Source organism: Polyodon spathula, chromosome 32 (genome assembly GCF_017654505.1).
Source record: "Polyodon spathula isolate WHYD16114869_AA chromosome 32, ASM1765450v1, whole genome shotgun sequence".
NCBI lineage: Eukaryota > Metazoa > Chordata > Actinopteri > Acipenseriformes > Polyodontidae > Polyodon > Polyodon spathula.
Genome location: NC_054565.1, coordinates 3630817 through 3646870, shown reverse-complemented (window position 1 = coordinate 3646870; position 16054 = coordinate 3630817). Strand labels below are relative to the sequence as shown.

Here is a 16054-nt window from a genome sequence, read left to right as displayed (position 1 = left end):
GTGGGTTCTGTGAATAATTATCTTATTCACAGCTAATACAGCATCTTGTACACTCCCCAAACACATTAGACTTGTGATTTGATCAGCTAATGAAATTCATCAAGAAGCAATGTGTACATTTACACTAAATCAGTCTATCTAGTTTCTACAGTATAAACTCTCTGTGTCCTCATTGCATTATCTCCAGCTATGGTTATAGTTCCTACATAAGGAGAGTCAATCTGGCACTGTGGCCATGTCCAAATAGAGCTGGATTATTTGAACCCATCTCTCTCTCTCTCCACCTTTCTCTTGCAGTGGAGTTTGCTTTAGCTGAAGCAGCCTCAGCTCTCATTCTGCTCTGCTGTGTGATGGCCTTAATCTTATTTATTGTCTGGCTTCTTATCTGGGAGAAGAGAGCAGCCCTGAGCAAACCTCTGGATCTTCATAGTGTACTTATTTTGACCTACCATTTTTTTTGTTTTCATTTATTTTGCTTCCTGGTCTTGAGACAACATGTGATGTTGCCCCCTTTTCAACTCTTTTAAAGATGTAGGTGAAGAACAACATTAATGGGAATTCAACACAGGCCTGTAACTGCACAATGATTCAGAGTGAGCAAGTCCACTGTTATCAGTGATAAAGGAAGAGTAGTTACAAGACCTTCAGGATAAAATATAAAAAATCTAGTGAGCACAACTCTGGGTGTCACACTTGCATTTTGAGGCACTCAGTGTTGGGTTTGCAAGGTTTTCACTTAGAAATGTTTACTAATGTAACTGTGCACGGCACAGTTGAGTGTTACAATGGTTACTTATGCTTTGCCATGTTTATGCTTCATTACTCTTGCTATGTTAATGGTAACCATTTTAAGGGCAGTGGGTTACCTATCTGAAGCATCGCTTCAGCTTTATTGATAGATGAGCACAGTTCTGTTTTATACAGTAGGGACTTTTTTGAGAAAGTAATCAATTTTAGTCATCAATTAAATTAGACAATTATGAATTTGCCTGTTTGGACAATTTTCCAGTGGTTTGATTTCATATCCACAACAAATCAAAACTACAGAAGCAATGGGGTCTTCTAATAAAGGTGCACACTACTGTATATTGAGTCACTGGACGCCCCCCATTCCAAAGTGAACTTTCTTCAGTGTTTGTATTCTGAAGTGCTTATTGAACTGCAAGCACAGCCTCACACGCATCTCATTCACGTTTCAGGCACTCAGCTTCCTGTTTCAGCAAAAGCTCAGAAAAAGTATGTATTACATTTCATCTGTCTATATCTGGCTGTGTGTCTAAATCGACCATTCACTGTGCATGACTGATTACCGCTGATCTCTGAAGATTGCACCAAAAGCAATGCAGCATTCAACTTTCTCAGAGTTTTCAACCCTCTATTACTGCGTGGACCTCAAGTGTTTTTTTCTCTTCACTGTGAGTTTGTAAAGTGTGACCCTGTGTGTGTGTAACGTGTGAAGTGGGTTATCAGTTGAAATTGTAAGATGGTTATAAAGACTTCCTCTCTTTGCATATTTTGAATTGGACATATTGTAGTTAAAGTCATGGTGCTAACAAGATGTGTCAGTTAATTTCACTAAATATATATATTGTCATCGCTTCATAGGTATCAGATTTTCTTATCTAAAAAACTCTTTATGGTACAGATGAATTTGATTATGTAATGGTGATTCATTTGAAGCTGTTAGTGAAGATACTTCAATGCTACATTAGAAAGTTGCATGAAGGAATGACATTGAAAACACCTTTGTTTGGTACACAAATGAGAGCCAGTACCAGCTTAGTCTAGCTTCTGGGAGTGTGAGATCCTTTAAAGAAAATAAATGATTAGCAGAATCTTCTGGAAGAGCCATTGCCTAAAAAAAATGCCATAAAGGACTCAAACTGCCCTGTCCTCCTTTAAAAGAGAATGAAAAAGAGAACAAAAGGCGTTTGCCAGTTTTATTATTAACAAATGCTATGAAAAAAACAGCAAATCAAATGCACGTTAAGCATAATGTGTGCATGTTTCATACAGATGTGAGAAGACCTATCTGTGTTTTATTAATCTATTATTTTATATCAGATTATATTTTGGTGTACTGATAATGCTGCTTTTTTATTTTTTATTATAGCAACTATGGGACTCAGGTCACGGCTGGAAATAAAAAAGGGTAAAGAGATTGTCCTGTTCCATTATTATCATACAGGTGTCACGTCATCTGATATTGAACTCTGCAAATAAATATTTGCAATAGCGAGAGAAAAAAAGTCGTTCAAAAACATTTGAGTGCCGCTAGATACTATTGAGTTCAACAAGACAAATCAAACAACCGCAAAAGACATTTGTCAGGTTTATTATTTACAATACTAGCAAACAAAAGAAAACACCATTCAAAATGACATACACAGTATTGTTATCTGCAAGTGGTAGATCTCGCATTTTCTTGTGTGAAAGATGTATACTTTAGTTAGGTTAAGGTTATGTTGAGGTGTTCCAAGACTGTTGCTTTTCAGGGTTTATGAAACAAGCCTAACGTGTGTATCTTTCATACAGGAATATGTGAGATCTACCATGTGCTGGTAACTCATACTAGATATGATTTATTGGGATTATTCTGTTAGCTATATGTACTTTAAATATTCCGTTGATGACATAGGAGAATAAGGGGAACCAATCACATGCTTGCACTTTTTTTTTCAAAATGTGGAACCATAAAAACCCTTTCCTGTATCGGTGATTCATTAATCTCTCATTGCGATGATAATGCCATTTTGTTTTATTTGTTATTTACTGTAGCAACTATTGGCCTCAAGTCATGGCTGGAAGGAAAAAGAGATAGTCCTCTTCCATTGTTATCATTGCAATCTGTTAAGAAATATTCAATCATACAGTAGCTGGAGAAAATCCCAACCTCTGATTGGCTTTCCACGACAAAATCAATCAAAATAAACTGTACAATTTACTCTTCATGGTCTTCGTAATCCTTTATTTTAACTTGTAACTTTTACATAACGAAGCCTGTCCTCTCTAATTGCCCTACACATAACTAGGTAACTGGAGTCTGGCCCAGAGTTTTGGTTTTGAAACCATGATAAAGTATAGAAAATTGTGAGCCGCCAAAAACATGGCGTTTATATAGAATAGACCCAATTTAGTTTTAATTGAGGACATCTGACTCTGTTTATTTATTTATTTATTTTCCACCAGGCAGTTGAAGCCACCTGTTAGGATGGATTATGAGAATTCGGGTGATATATACACTAACTTGACACCCGACGCGATCCAGGACGAGAACACTTATCATACCCTGTCCTGAAGACAGCCAAGGAAAACAGAACTCTCCAGCCCTGTTGCTCTAAACTTACACTGGCTCTAGCTTTGAAATCCAAACTCCCACTTCCCTAGTCTCAGATGAAAATGTTGACTCTAGCATGAAAAGTATAGATGTTTGACAGTGGTATTGAAACATATTAGTGAATGAGCAATGGGAAAACCCTGTGGAGTTTTAAAATTTTGCATATATTTAGAGGATATTATGGTGATCTTGGGGTCTATCTGTCTGTCTGACCATCTCTCTGTATCTCACAGTTACATTTTTACATATATCCAATGTATCCAATTCTGATTAAACTCGCAAAGGATATTCTTTAGCACAGGGTGTACTAATGTTGTACACATTTACATACATTTTTACATACATGGATTTGATGAAAATGACCTATTCTATTGGGTATATGGAGACATCTGTCCATCTGTCAGTATTCTATATCAAACTATCATTTGTACTTGTGCACACAGTGGCTGTTGACCATGGTGGTCTTCTGGTTCTATAGCATGTATAGCATATAGAATGTCACTGACATGCAGGTTATGCTGGTGTGGGTATTGGTAATAATGCTTTGCATTTGCCATTTAAAATAAATAAATAAAGGCAGATCTTTAGGCTTATGAACTTTATAGCACTTCCTCATCCACAAGGTATAAACATGTAAGGCTTTAAAAATGACTGGTTGAGCTCAATCTAATGACCAGAAAGGTGCCGTTGTCTCATTTAAAAATGTCACAGTCATATAACAAAATATGAGTGTAAGTCATCTGGTGCTGCAGATTCATCATTATATTATCTCTCCAGTTCACAGACTTGCAAGCACAGAAGAAATGTAAAAAACATCCTATTGCTCAACCATTTGCCATTAGGGGAACTGTAGCAGATGTTTGGCAGTGTTTTTTTTTATATATATATTTTTAACTTTGTGCAGTTTTGTTTTCCTTTAAAAGACAGAAAGCTATTAGTTTTTTAAGCGGGGGAAAGACATGCTGATATGAATAACTAAGTGAGTGATATTGGTAATCAACACATTAATGTTCAGCCTGCACATTGAAGAAGCATACTGTGAGGGGTAGCTGGTTCAAGCCACTTGTCCTATCTTTGTTTGTGGTGCTTGCTACTTGAAGACCTCTTATCTAACACAGAATGTTAAATATAGACTCAGGTTGTTCGACAAATGAACCTCTACTGTAGTAAATGCATTGACTTTTTTTAACAATGCGTCTCAGGTAGTTTAATATAGCCTACATTTTCCAGCCAGGTCTGTGGGGAGGAAACGTGTGGTTCATTGGCTGTGGAAACAATACTGAGGCGTCGACCAAAACTCGTAAGAACACAAATCCCCATAATAACTGATGTTTCGTGGTTTGTTTATACAGTACGGTACAGTGTAATCGCAAACGTATACAGAAAATGAAAATACCTGAAATAAGTGGTAGCTATTGTGTCTTTTTGGTGTGGTTGAAAGTTTAGCAAGCAGTATTAAAAGCAAATGAACGGCAAGTTTAAGCATGGGAAAACAAGTTAGACAAACATGACAAAGTTACCACGGTGACCAGAGTGACATTCATGACTCATTGTACAAAATTATTTTAAAGCAACACCAATACAGATAGTGAACCTGCTGCCACTGTAGAACACCCTATAATAACCTATGCTATAGTGAATGCAGATGTCGTTGTTAATTTCCAAATATTTTCAGGGAATACCTCTGGTTTGCACAGACCACTCATTTTCAGGGAATACCTCTGGTTTGCACAGACCACTCATTTTCAGGGAATACCTCTGGTTTGCACAGACCACTCATTTTCAGGGAATACCTCTGATTTGCACAGACCACTCATTTTTGCTATAATGGTATCAGTCAATCATTTGGAGGTTTAAATGGAAAGGTTTCCATCACCTGTGGGCAGTTTGTGAAGCCGTTCAAGTTAATGAGGCCATTTTCCTAAATCCCAGGTGGTATTATTTTAGGTATAAAGCATTTCAGTAAGGTATTATGAAATGGGACCAGAGAGTATCAAAACAGTTGGGACCATATCTCACACACAATGTCCCCTACAGTTGGCCACAGCATAATCACACACAACAATAACAACAACACCACGTCTTGGATAATTCCATCCCTCCTAAAATATGGCTGCACCTATATCCCCCCTGGCTCCTAAAATGAGCCCCCTAAACATCCACCCAAAACACAGTCAAGGATGAAGTTACTGACACCTCCCTAGCTAGCCCACCCAGGTAGTAGAACAGCCCCCCCCCAACGTAAACTGATATACTTGATATCATCTAGCTTCACTACTATATGTGTGTTCAGTAAGATTCTCTGTGGGCTTCATTTGCAAAGCTCAGCCATAATATGGCTCGGCTCTGCAGTGGAAAAACAACCAAAGCTCCCCTTAACCACACCACGAGGGCTTGGTACAGACCTGGTGCGGCTCAGTTGTACAGTGGAAATGAGTAAACTCCAACCACAGCAGAACAAGAAACTACTTTGAAATTTCATTAACTTTTACCACACGCCTACAAATGTATTGACATGACAAACCACTTGGTTTATTTTCGAGTCATCCTCACTTGATAAACAAACATTTTTATCATGCAGTGAACCATGCAGTTTCTGCTCTGTCTCTCTCTCTCTCTCTCTCTCTCTCTCTCTCTCTCTCTCTCTCTCTCTCTCTCTCTCTCTCTCTCTCTCTCTCTCTCACTTTTTATTAGAAACTATCAAATCAAATTAAACTAACATGACTATTATGTGGGTATGGGTTCTGGGCAACCCTGTTATATTGTAGTTAATAGGCTTTTAGTTGTTTTCCATTGAATGCTTTGTGATGGGACTGGTTGTTTATGGGTTAGTAACGAAGGTGTGTTGATTTGGTGGGTTCGGGACACTCTTTAGAGTTTGTTCAGCTTTGTGTATCAGCCAAGCAGTTTTGAACACACTTCAATGCTTTCACTAATTGTGCTTGAAATGTGTTTTATCTTCATCACAGTTTATGGTTTAGCATTTCACTTCAGTTTGTAAATAAATAAACAACTTCTTGCAAGACACTAATACTGTTCTGAGTTTTTTAGTAAGTTTTTGGTAAGTTATTTGATAAAAAGAAGGAATGGCTACAGTTAGAGAGGTGTACATGAAATTCAGAAAAGTTAAAGTTCTGACAACGTTTATTGAATGACATTATATTAACATGATACCATTTGTGTAGCTTGATAACAATAAGAAAAACATTGTATCTAATAAAACAGCACACAAACCAAGTCATAAACCAATAACTCACCATGAGAATTCTTTTAACATGATTTATTTTCTGTTTACGCTAAAAAGCAAAATGACTCTGGATATAAACTTTGATTTGCATGACTGGTATGCTTTAGCACTTGTTGCTTCTTCCCTTCAAGCTCCTTCAGTGGAACTTTCTTTCTCCCTCACCTCTCCTATACAATATTCGACCCATGTCAGTTTTCAAAGTGAATCACACACAATGTTGTGCAATGTCAGTAGCCTTTGTGGAGGTGTTAGGAGTGCTACATAGTGTCTAATTCATGTAAAGTGTTCTATGAGGTACAGCAAGGAATCCGTTGAATTAAAATAGAGCTCTGCTTTTTGAGCCTTTTAAAATGTGCTGACATTGTTCTATGTATCTTGTTTGAGGGAAGGGGGGGGGGGGGGGGGGGGGGCTGGTTTCCCGCTGAGTGCTGTAGCTGAAATTCTGTGGGTCTCTTTCCCAATATAGAGTGTGAAGAGACTACAGTTTCCTCTCTTCCCCTCTTAATATACCCGCTCAAACTGGAACACAACCTGAGTGACCACACTTCAAAATGGAGAGGACCAGAATTTACCAGTCTCTTCTCTTCATTGTGATTCTTCAACAAGGTATTTATCTGTCTCTTTATTTTTACTGATTGATTTAAGTCACTAATTGTTTTAATATATATATGTGTTGACGTGTATGTATTTTATAGATGTATTATTAGTATTTTATATGTTTTGATTCTATTCTATTAGTTATCACTAAATCTTTGGGTTGTTTTTTTTAATGGGTTGATTGGTCGCTGTAATAGCTTGATTGATTTCCATTGTAATAAAGCTAGATGTGTGAACTGCATATAACAGCTGCTGTATAGTGGAGCAGGAGTGGTTGACCCTTGTTATTGACCACAGTACATACATCGCGTGCATTGAGGAGAGAAATAGAATTTAGTAAAATCAGAAAATATTGTGTGGCGCAGTTCATAGACAATACAGGAGTTTTGCAAGTTTGTTTTTTCAGTAACTTTCCCTCTGCTTGTATAATTCCTTGATCATAGTTATTATCTGGACCGAACTCCTTTCAAAGTCTGAAAGTTTTTTTTTAAGGGTTAAATAAAAATAAATGGCTGGATTTTGATGACAGGGCAAACCTCCAACATGTTTGCCCCTAATTTTGATTAAAAACACTTGTTTTGCCTCATCCTTTACCATCTGTGTTCGTGCCAGTGGGCGGCATAACCTTCAGGGTATGGCTTAATTTTCATGTTAGCATTTCTATAGGGCTATAGGATGGGAACGTCTGAGTATGGCAGAATATTGGCACGAGTGGAAGAGAACAGACTGAGGCGGTAATCCAACTATATTACTTTTCTAATCATTGTCCATCATCAATTTCATTGAAAAGAGGGAAAAGGTTGAGGAGGAGAATACCGTTGTGTGGCCGAGGTGCGCGGTATCGATTGTGATGTCATCTTTTTGAATTGGCTTTGCAGTTGAATGGAACCCCGAGAGGTGCCTCAGGTGATGTCAACAGTGCTGACATGAAGAATACATCATGGTAAACACTGAAAGTGGCACAGCTGATGTCATGAATACAAATTGGGAAATGTGCGCTCTGATCCAAGCAGTCAATAATATAGATGAAGCACATAACAATTGCGCTATATTCATACCTTAGCATGCTAATGAGCCACAGATATAATGCTTTAAAAACTCTCCTGGTGTTAAAAAATTAAGAAAAATGCAAGTAAGCTATTTTAAAAGAAGAACTGGTGGAGATTGACTGGGGAAGTAGCTAGAAGACACATATTCTGAAATAGAGTTTACATGCGTTCATATATATTTGAGATGGCTCAAACAGATATATTTAGAAAATGACAGAAATATCAGAATTAGGACTATCAATGAATCTTAATAAACTTCTGAGATTAACACGTACATTTTTTTGGAGATTTCTTTTAACGTGCATTAATCGCATTGCTGTGTCTTGAGCCTTTCGGCACCGCACTTCAATCACAGCCCGGCAGCATTGGATTTAATGTCTCAGTGCAGTTATTGTTTGAATACAAGGTTAGTCAGTGAACCACATTATTGTTTTAAAGAGTACCAGTAGAGGTGTAGTATGTAAAGCCTACCAAGGTTTCTTGTTAGTTTGCAGTTTTTGGATAATGATGACACAGTTTGTTTTTGTTTTTCTCTTCACAATAAGCATAGTTAATTTCCTAGATGTGCTAATGACTGTATATATATATATATATATAATATATATATATATATATAGATATATTTTTATATATATATATATATATGTGTGAACAGTAGTGTCTATTTATTGTGCCCAGAGTTTTCACATTACAAATGGTGTAGACCACAATTAATCCAGGATATATATATATATATATATATATTTAAACATTTAAAAAGTAGTTATCCTATTATTTTTTCTGAATCTGTGTGCTGCTGACAAAAGAACTGCACAGACACACGACGACTAGTTCGAACTTGACGTGTCAAATAACACCAACTTCTTCTTTATCTTCTGCTTCTTCTAAAGAAGAAGAAGAAGAAGAAGAAGAAGAAGAAGAAGAATGGATGTAGTATTTAAATATGCAATTAAAACCGAGATTAACAAAATTATTGTTTTTAATCGCAAGATTAATCACCTTTTTTTTTAATTGCTTGACAGCCCTAATAGGAATAGATTTTGAAACATCTTTCACCAAAATGTTTTTTTTTTTTTTTTTTTTTGTTTTGGAGAACTATCCATTGTAAATTAGCTTGACTCCTACAGCTGTATGGCTCCTTATAATTGTATGGTAGTTATTTGCAGAAGGATATAACAAAATGCTCCATATATATATATATATATATATATAGCAATGAACTCCATGGATACTGGTGCAATAAACCACATTAATTGGAACTGGCCTTGTTGCGTTTGTGAAAAGATTGTATTTGGTTACAGTAAGAGAGCAATATGAAAAAAGATTATGTGTTTTACTACACTGTGCTGTACAACAACACTAATGTATGACAAATGCCGTTTCCAGGCAACTTACTGTATTTGTTTAAATATATACAGTATTATTAATAGTAATATTTCTTTCTGTCTGTCTGCCTGTCACATTCTACATGATGAACACTATAACTGGCTTAATTTTGCATCTTGATCTCACAGTTATTACACGCACCTCAACTCTATTAGTTTGCTATAATCCGATAAACTCGACTTTACACAATTTCATTTCAACATTCCGGTTATTGTGAGATTATTACACGGTTATGAGGACTACATGCGTTCTATACCTCACCCGTTGTTTTTACCATGCAGAACAGTTTCTGTTTCATCACATTCCGGTGTAGCACCCCTGTCATCCACTAGGGGGGAGACTGTTGCAGGGGGGCAGGTTGCCCATGTTAAAACATTTCTTTTCTTTTGATCGCAAGGTGCACCGACCTTTGAGAGTAACCCTCTGAAAATTGTCGGGATGAAAACCAGGCAAGTCACCCTTTACTGTGAGAGCCTGCTGCCCAATTCACCTCATGGGACCCACCAGTGCTGGTATTACAAAGGCAGTCGTATTTTCTGCGGGGGTAGTCCAGTGCCTAGTAGATTTGACGGTCGTCTAAGCCAGGGTGAGTCTTGCAACCTGGTTATTTCAAACCTTGTGGAAGAAGATTCAGGACCCTACACTTACGTATCTTCCTCTGGCTATTTCGGGGATGTGAATCTCAATGTAACCAATGGTAAGGCTTTGTTGTTTTTATGCTATGCTGCTCGCTAGACTGCACCTGCAGCCGTGTGGGGCCAGAAGCAATGACCATGCATCTCTTGCAGAACCTCTATAAGGCAGCGGGCAGTTAAATAATCACAATACTTAATACAGAGGTTGTGTATCTTGTACATATGCAACAGCAACACATAGAAGCTTTCAGTCACACTTGAATGATGATGAATATTTGTGACATAGTTTAAATTAATATATGCTTTGTTTAATTCACTTAAGTTATGCTTATCAAAATAGTCGTTAGTTATCGTTTTTACCTTATGGTCAAGGATCATGCTTCTGTATGTATAGCAATAAAATGGAATTTTGACATAGCCAGCTGTGTTACTTATATTGTAGCACTTCAGTACTGATATAACACAATTGCACTGCAATGGAGTACCATTTTAATGACTTCTTACCAATGTGCTACCATTGTCAACATATGACAAATAACTCTTGTTTCCTTCTACCAATGGCAACCAATATTGTCATTTTTCTGACTCTTGCATAGCCACTGAAAATCATTTAGATTTGGGTTTTTTTTTTGGAAAATTAATGGGACAAATATTTATTATGAATGAAAAATACCCCCAAGCTTACAAATGATAGACATGGAAATTCTTTTTGAAAATGCAGAATACACTGTTTTTCCTGTGTTGGATTCATTTGTTTCGTTTTTACAGTGCCTATGGTGACAAGTTTTCTGCCCTATATTGAGGGTGTGAGAGGAAGGTCTGTTATCCTACCCTGCCTCAACTACCCCTCTGAGCAGCCATTATTGCAAAGACAGAACTGCTGGTACCACGAAACTACCGACATTTACTGCTTTTCCAGTCCTCAGTCTAACACAAGCAGGTTCACATCTCGTCTGATTGCATCCAATGATAATAACCTGAAAATCTCGGAATTGCAAATGTCAGATGCTGGGCGATTCACTTGTTTCCTCGGCCAGTCTAATTATGGGAAGTTGAAGCTGACTGTGAAAGATGGTAAGCCATGTAATGCCAATTAGCATAAAAGTTTGTATTTGTTTGCTTGTTTTTTTTAAGAGACTTTCATGATATTGGAGCGGAATATCAATTATAATAACTGATGGATTGGTTTCACTCAGTATGTTATTTTCTGTGTCAGTCATTATTTCCTGTGACTTTTTGAAAAAGTTTTATTTTTAAAAGTTGAATGCACCCATGTGGCCTTGGTAAAGATGTCTTCTGTTTAGGAAAAGCTGGTACACCACAGTGAAACCATTAACTTGAAATACAACAGAAAGAAATACCAGAGTGTTGCAGGGGGGAAAGGTTAATGGTTACACTCTGGTGTACCAGCTGTACTGAGAGGAACACAAAGAGACTTTTTCAGGAAAAGTAGCTTGAAACTAACCTTGCTGTATCAAACCCCAAGTCTCCCCTGGTGTGCCATGTAGTGGCCTGAAACCTAGTCTCCTGAAACCAAGTTCCAAGCCACAAAGTGGCTGTGTGTTCAGCTGTAGAACGCATTTGTTTGAGAGCTTTATAGATGCTTTGAGCATCTAAGATTTCACCATAAAATGATGACTGCAATAGAAAATAATATACAAAGTGGAACCTAAACAAAAACACAAAAACATTAGTTTGGATAGCCGTGATATTTCATACCCATACTAAGTTGCTCTTTAAGTTTGAAAGTTCAGCAAAGCTTTCTATAAAACAAACTTCAACCAACAAGGACCACTTTTAAATGGACCCCCATGGATTTGTTATAGAAAAGGTTTGTTTTGTGTGATCTAATGGTATCAAAATAAACATGGATATGAATGTGCAAATGTGTTCATTAGCAGTCTCTGGATTTTAACAGTCTCTGGATACAAACATGTATTTACTGCGTTGTCGATCAGTGTAATCTTGTGCATTGTAGCGATTTCAGAAACAAATGCATTATGTTGATTCCAGTTCCAGTTTCCAAGCCAGTTATAACCAAGACCCCCTCTGACTCCAGTATTAGAGCTGGTACTTCCATCTCCCTGAGCTGTAAGTCTTCTTCTGGGTCCTGGCCCATCTCCTACAACTGGTACAAGCTGAACTCGCAGAGTGGCAGATATGAACACTTTGCATCCGGGGGCACGCTGACTTTGAACCCAGCAGAGGTGAAGAACACCGGGCTATATAACTGCAAAGCATCCAACCAGGTCAATGGGGTGACTGTGCAGGAGAGTGCAGACTCAGAGCTGTCAGTGCAGAGTGAGTGGAGCGATTCATTTCACCAATTTGACATCAAGGGTTTTACACATTTCGAAGGCTGTTATTCAGACAGAAGCTGTGTTTTTAATGTGGAGTGTCGTTTCTAAATATAGCACGCACTCTGTGTAAACCTCCTATATGTTACCAAACAAAGAGTCCTGTATGCAGATGCCTAGTTCACACACCCTCTGTAAGTTGCCTTGGATAAAGGTGTCTGCTAAATAATAACATGATCTTTTAAAACACGGTTTTATTTACAAAAAATGTAAAGCATGGGGTAATGTACAATATTTAAACACACATGCCGTGTTAGGATAAATTTGGAAGTGATTCCACCAAATCCTTAAGTAAGAAATAAATAAGCGAGCAACATTGGAAACCTCACTGGCTGGTCTTCAGTATAGAAGCACTTGCTGTTCAGTGCTTACTATCAGCACTGTCCTGTCAGAGGTTTTGTGCATCATGAAGAAAGCCCTCTCTGTGGGGATTCTACAGGGGATAATAAAACCACAGCTTTTCAGCTTTCCCCGTAAACTGCTATGAATGTTAACAAGCTGGATGTGCTCATTTTATGGGAAGATGTCTCTTGCGTTTGGAAGGCAGTGTTTTAAGACCACTATCCCTTTTATTTCTTTCTCCTCCTCAGGCCCTATTACTAATATCTCTCTCCTGGCCATCCCCAAGCAGCTGTTTGTCTTTGAAGGACAGACTCTTACTTTACGATGTCAGGTAGATTCTGGTTCCCCGCCCATCAACTGGACCTGGCACCGATACACAGAGGACAGCAAGCAACCGGACTCTGAGTTCAGACACCAGCAGCAGCAGGAGCTCAAACTGACACACACGGAGCAGAGCAGTGTGTACAGCTGCAGCGCCAGCAACAACTGCCTGGGACAAGTTACGACCTTACAGAGCGAAAAAGTGAAGGTCTTTATTGTACCCAGACCTGGTAAGACATGTGCAGGAATAGACAGCTTCAATCTTCAAGAGCAGGTAGCGTCAAATGTCAATCGTTTAATTGCTTTTTTTCATTACTGTTTTTAATCATTCTGTAACCTTTCGACTCTGTCAGCCCCTCTTACTCTCCCTGTCTATTAGGCTTAGCAGCAAATAGTCAACTAGAAAAGTTTTTGTGAAATAACTGTAACTTGTGAGGTTTCAGATGGACTAAATGCATTAACTTGACATTTTATAACAGGAAAAAATATTTTCTTTTTTTTAGATCAAAGTAGTTTTAAAATCCAATTAACAAACAGTTCACAAATAGATTACCAGACATGATTTATTAATATTAAGTAGCAAGTCGTTGACCTGTTTGACTGTTTGACCCTTTTAGTTGTCCCATTCCCACTGTATGTATGTGTAAAGTATGGGGGGTTAGCAGAACTGAAGCATATTGCCACATGGTTTGATTGAGGACGGCTGTTCGTTTCCGGTACTTAGGATGAAAGGTAAAGGTTGGTTTTTGAGGTAAATGAAAGGAACTCCATATAGGAGCTACTCAAAATGATTGCAAATGATTGCAAAGGGAAATGAAAAAAGACAAACAAATTTACTTCTGACCAGCAGCTGACCAAGCATGAGGAAAATCAAGTTAATGAAAATCACAACTGATGAATCGGGTGCCAGTCATACCTGATGCTTTCTCCTATTGCTAACTGAGGATATCGGTATCTCAGTCGCAGCTTGTCATCCAAAATCAAATGAAAGCATATGATACAGTTTTCACTGCTGATAGCTGGTCTTCTCTCTGTTGCAGTGGCACATGCAATATCCTATTGGAGCCTGGCTTTATCCTTGTGTGCTTTGATTGTCCTGGCTGTAGTCCTAATTCTGAGGAGGAAGACCACACCTCCACCAAGCCCACCCAAAAAAAGTGAGTCTTGAGGCTAGAGAAGGTCCCAGGATGTGCGATCATGTGTTTGTGTCTGGACGATGTAAAGCAATGCAACGTTTCAGGCAGGTAACGGGAGAGACAGGAAACGAATTAGAATAGCAAGCAGAGACTGGACCCGCATTCCTTTCAATGATCAAGCAACTGGGAACTATTAAAAATAGGCAAGAGTTGTCCTGATTGAACACACAGATTACAGCTGTTGAACTTTTCTTTCTTATACTCTATCACATGATGATTTTCATTCAATCTTTTTTTTTTTTACAGCAGCGCTCCAGCCAATATCAACTAAAGCACATCCACCACCAAACACAAAGTAAGTGAGGAGTTAAATGGGTCTGTATGTGTTTTATGCATGCTTTCTTTTTTAACATAACCCTTTATTGAGTTGGGCCTCTAGACATTGCTAAAGAGCAGGAGAGATCATTCTAAAGGCAGTTTAAAGTTTACACAGAGTAGACACGCTTTTAAGGCTAAAAAAACAAAAGATAAGGTTTACAGACACCTCTGTGTCGGTCGTTTACTGGTTATTAATGATTTGCATTTCAATGGGCATCTTCAGCTACCCCTGCAAATACATTCTGCTGCAGCACATCCAGACATGTTTGGAACATAGATGTAGTGTAACTTGGTTCTGGGTTCAATGTTAACCAGGAGTCTACAGCCTGCGTGCTTCCTTACAACTTTGCTTTCTTACAGACAAAATGTGAGAGGGAATGCTAAAACAAATGTGTACCAGGACAGTCACCAGGACAATGAAAAGGACTTCTACTGTCCTCTCTCAAGTGACACCTGTACAGGAGAAGATGTGTACGATGAACTGGTTTAAACACCTCGGACCCAGTAGAAGGGAAGCCAGTTCTGTAGACATGGGATTCATGTATTAATATTGTATCTGAACTTTACACATTTTCATGAAGTTTTGCATTGACAAATATATGGGCTATAATGGGTGTATATATATATATATATATATATATATATATATATATATATATATATATATATATATATGTGTGTGTGTGTGTGTGTGTGTGTGTGTGTGGGTTGTGTGTGTGTAAGAATTTCTGAAAACGAGATTTTAATAAATTTTCAGAATAGTTCGATTACAAGATTAGGTCTTTCTAAATTTCACTTGTACGTAAATAATAATATTATAATAATATTATTATTAATATATATATTATTATAATATAATAATAATAATATTATTATTCATTTATTAAGTAAGTAAGTAAGTAAGTAATTGCTTTAAGTCGCAACTAACGAAATAGCTTTCGTTGAATGTTTCTGATCCCCCACTGCTTACGTATAGTGTCGACGACGACGACGGACGTAATCAGTGAATGTTCTACCTGGATTAATTACACGCCAGATGTGGTAAATGAAATGTATAGATATATATATATATATATATATATATATATATATATATATATATATATATATATATATATATATATATGTACTGACATCTACCGTGACATGTATCATTAACTTTACAATAAAAAAGATTTCGTCTTTTGTTATATGTTCCTTTATTAAACTAGCAAGAAGCAATAACAGTGGAGCTGAAGTGGGTAAATGGCCTGGTAATCAAACAAGTTC

The 16054-nt window shown here is 37.5% G+C and overlaps 1 protein-coding gene across 7 annotated transcripts; it reads left to right on the top strand.

Moving 5' to 3' along the window:
* The first annotated feature begins 7032 nt into the window (after positions 1 to 7032).
* LOC121303366 (coxsackievirus and adenovirus receptor homolog) lies at positions 7033 to 15415 on the top strand. Of its 7 annotated transcripts, XM_041234011.1 has the most exons (10): positions 7102 to 7190; positions 7848 to 7915; positions 8060 to 8124; positions 10014 to 10313; positions 11020 to 11325; positions 12265 to 12552; positions 13199 to 13501; positions 14312 to 14428; positions 14714 to 14762; positions 15146 to 15415. In XM_041234011.1, the coding sequence occupies exons 4-10, from the start codon at positions 10055 to 10057 to the stop codon at positions 15273 to 15275; spliced, it is 1452 nt and encodes a 483-aa protein (XP_041089945.1). In that variant the 5' UTR covers positions 7102 to 7190; positions 7848 to 7915; positions 8060 to 8124; positions 10014 to 10054; the 3' UTR covers positions 15276 to 15415. The 7 variants fall into 7 exon arrangements, 5 of the variants coding, with proteins under 5 accessions (XP_041089946.1, XP_041089944.1, XP_041089943.1 ...); XM_041234012.1 differs by lacking the exons at positions 7848 to 7915; positions 8060 to 8124 and having other exon boundaries at positions 7034 to 7190; positions 12265 to 12342; XM_041234010.1 differs by lacking the exons at positions 7848 to 7915; positions 8060 to 8124 and having other exon boundaries at positions 7034 to 7190; positions 14717 to 14762.
* Positions 15416 to 16054: the final 639 nt, after the last annotated feature.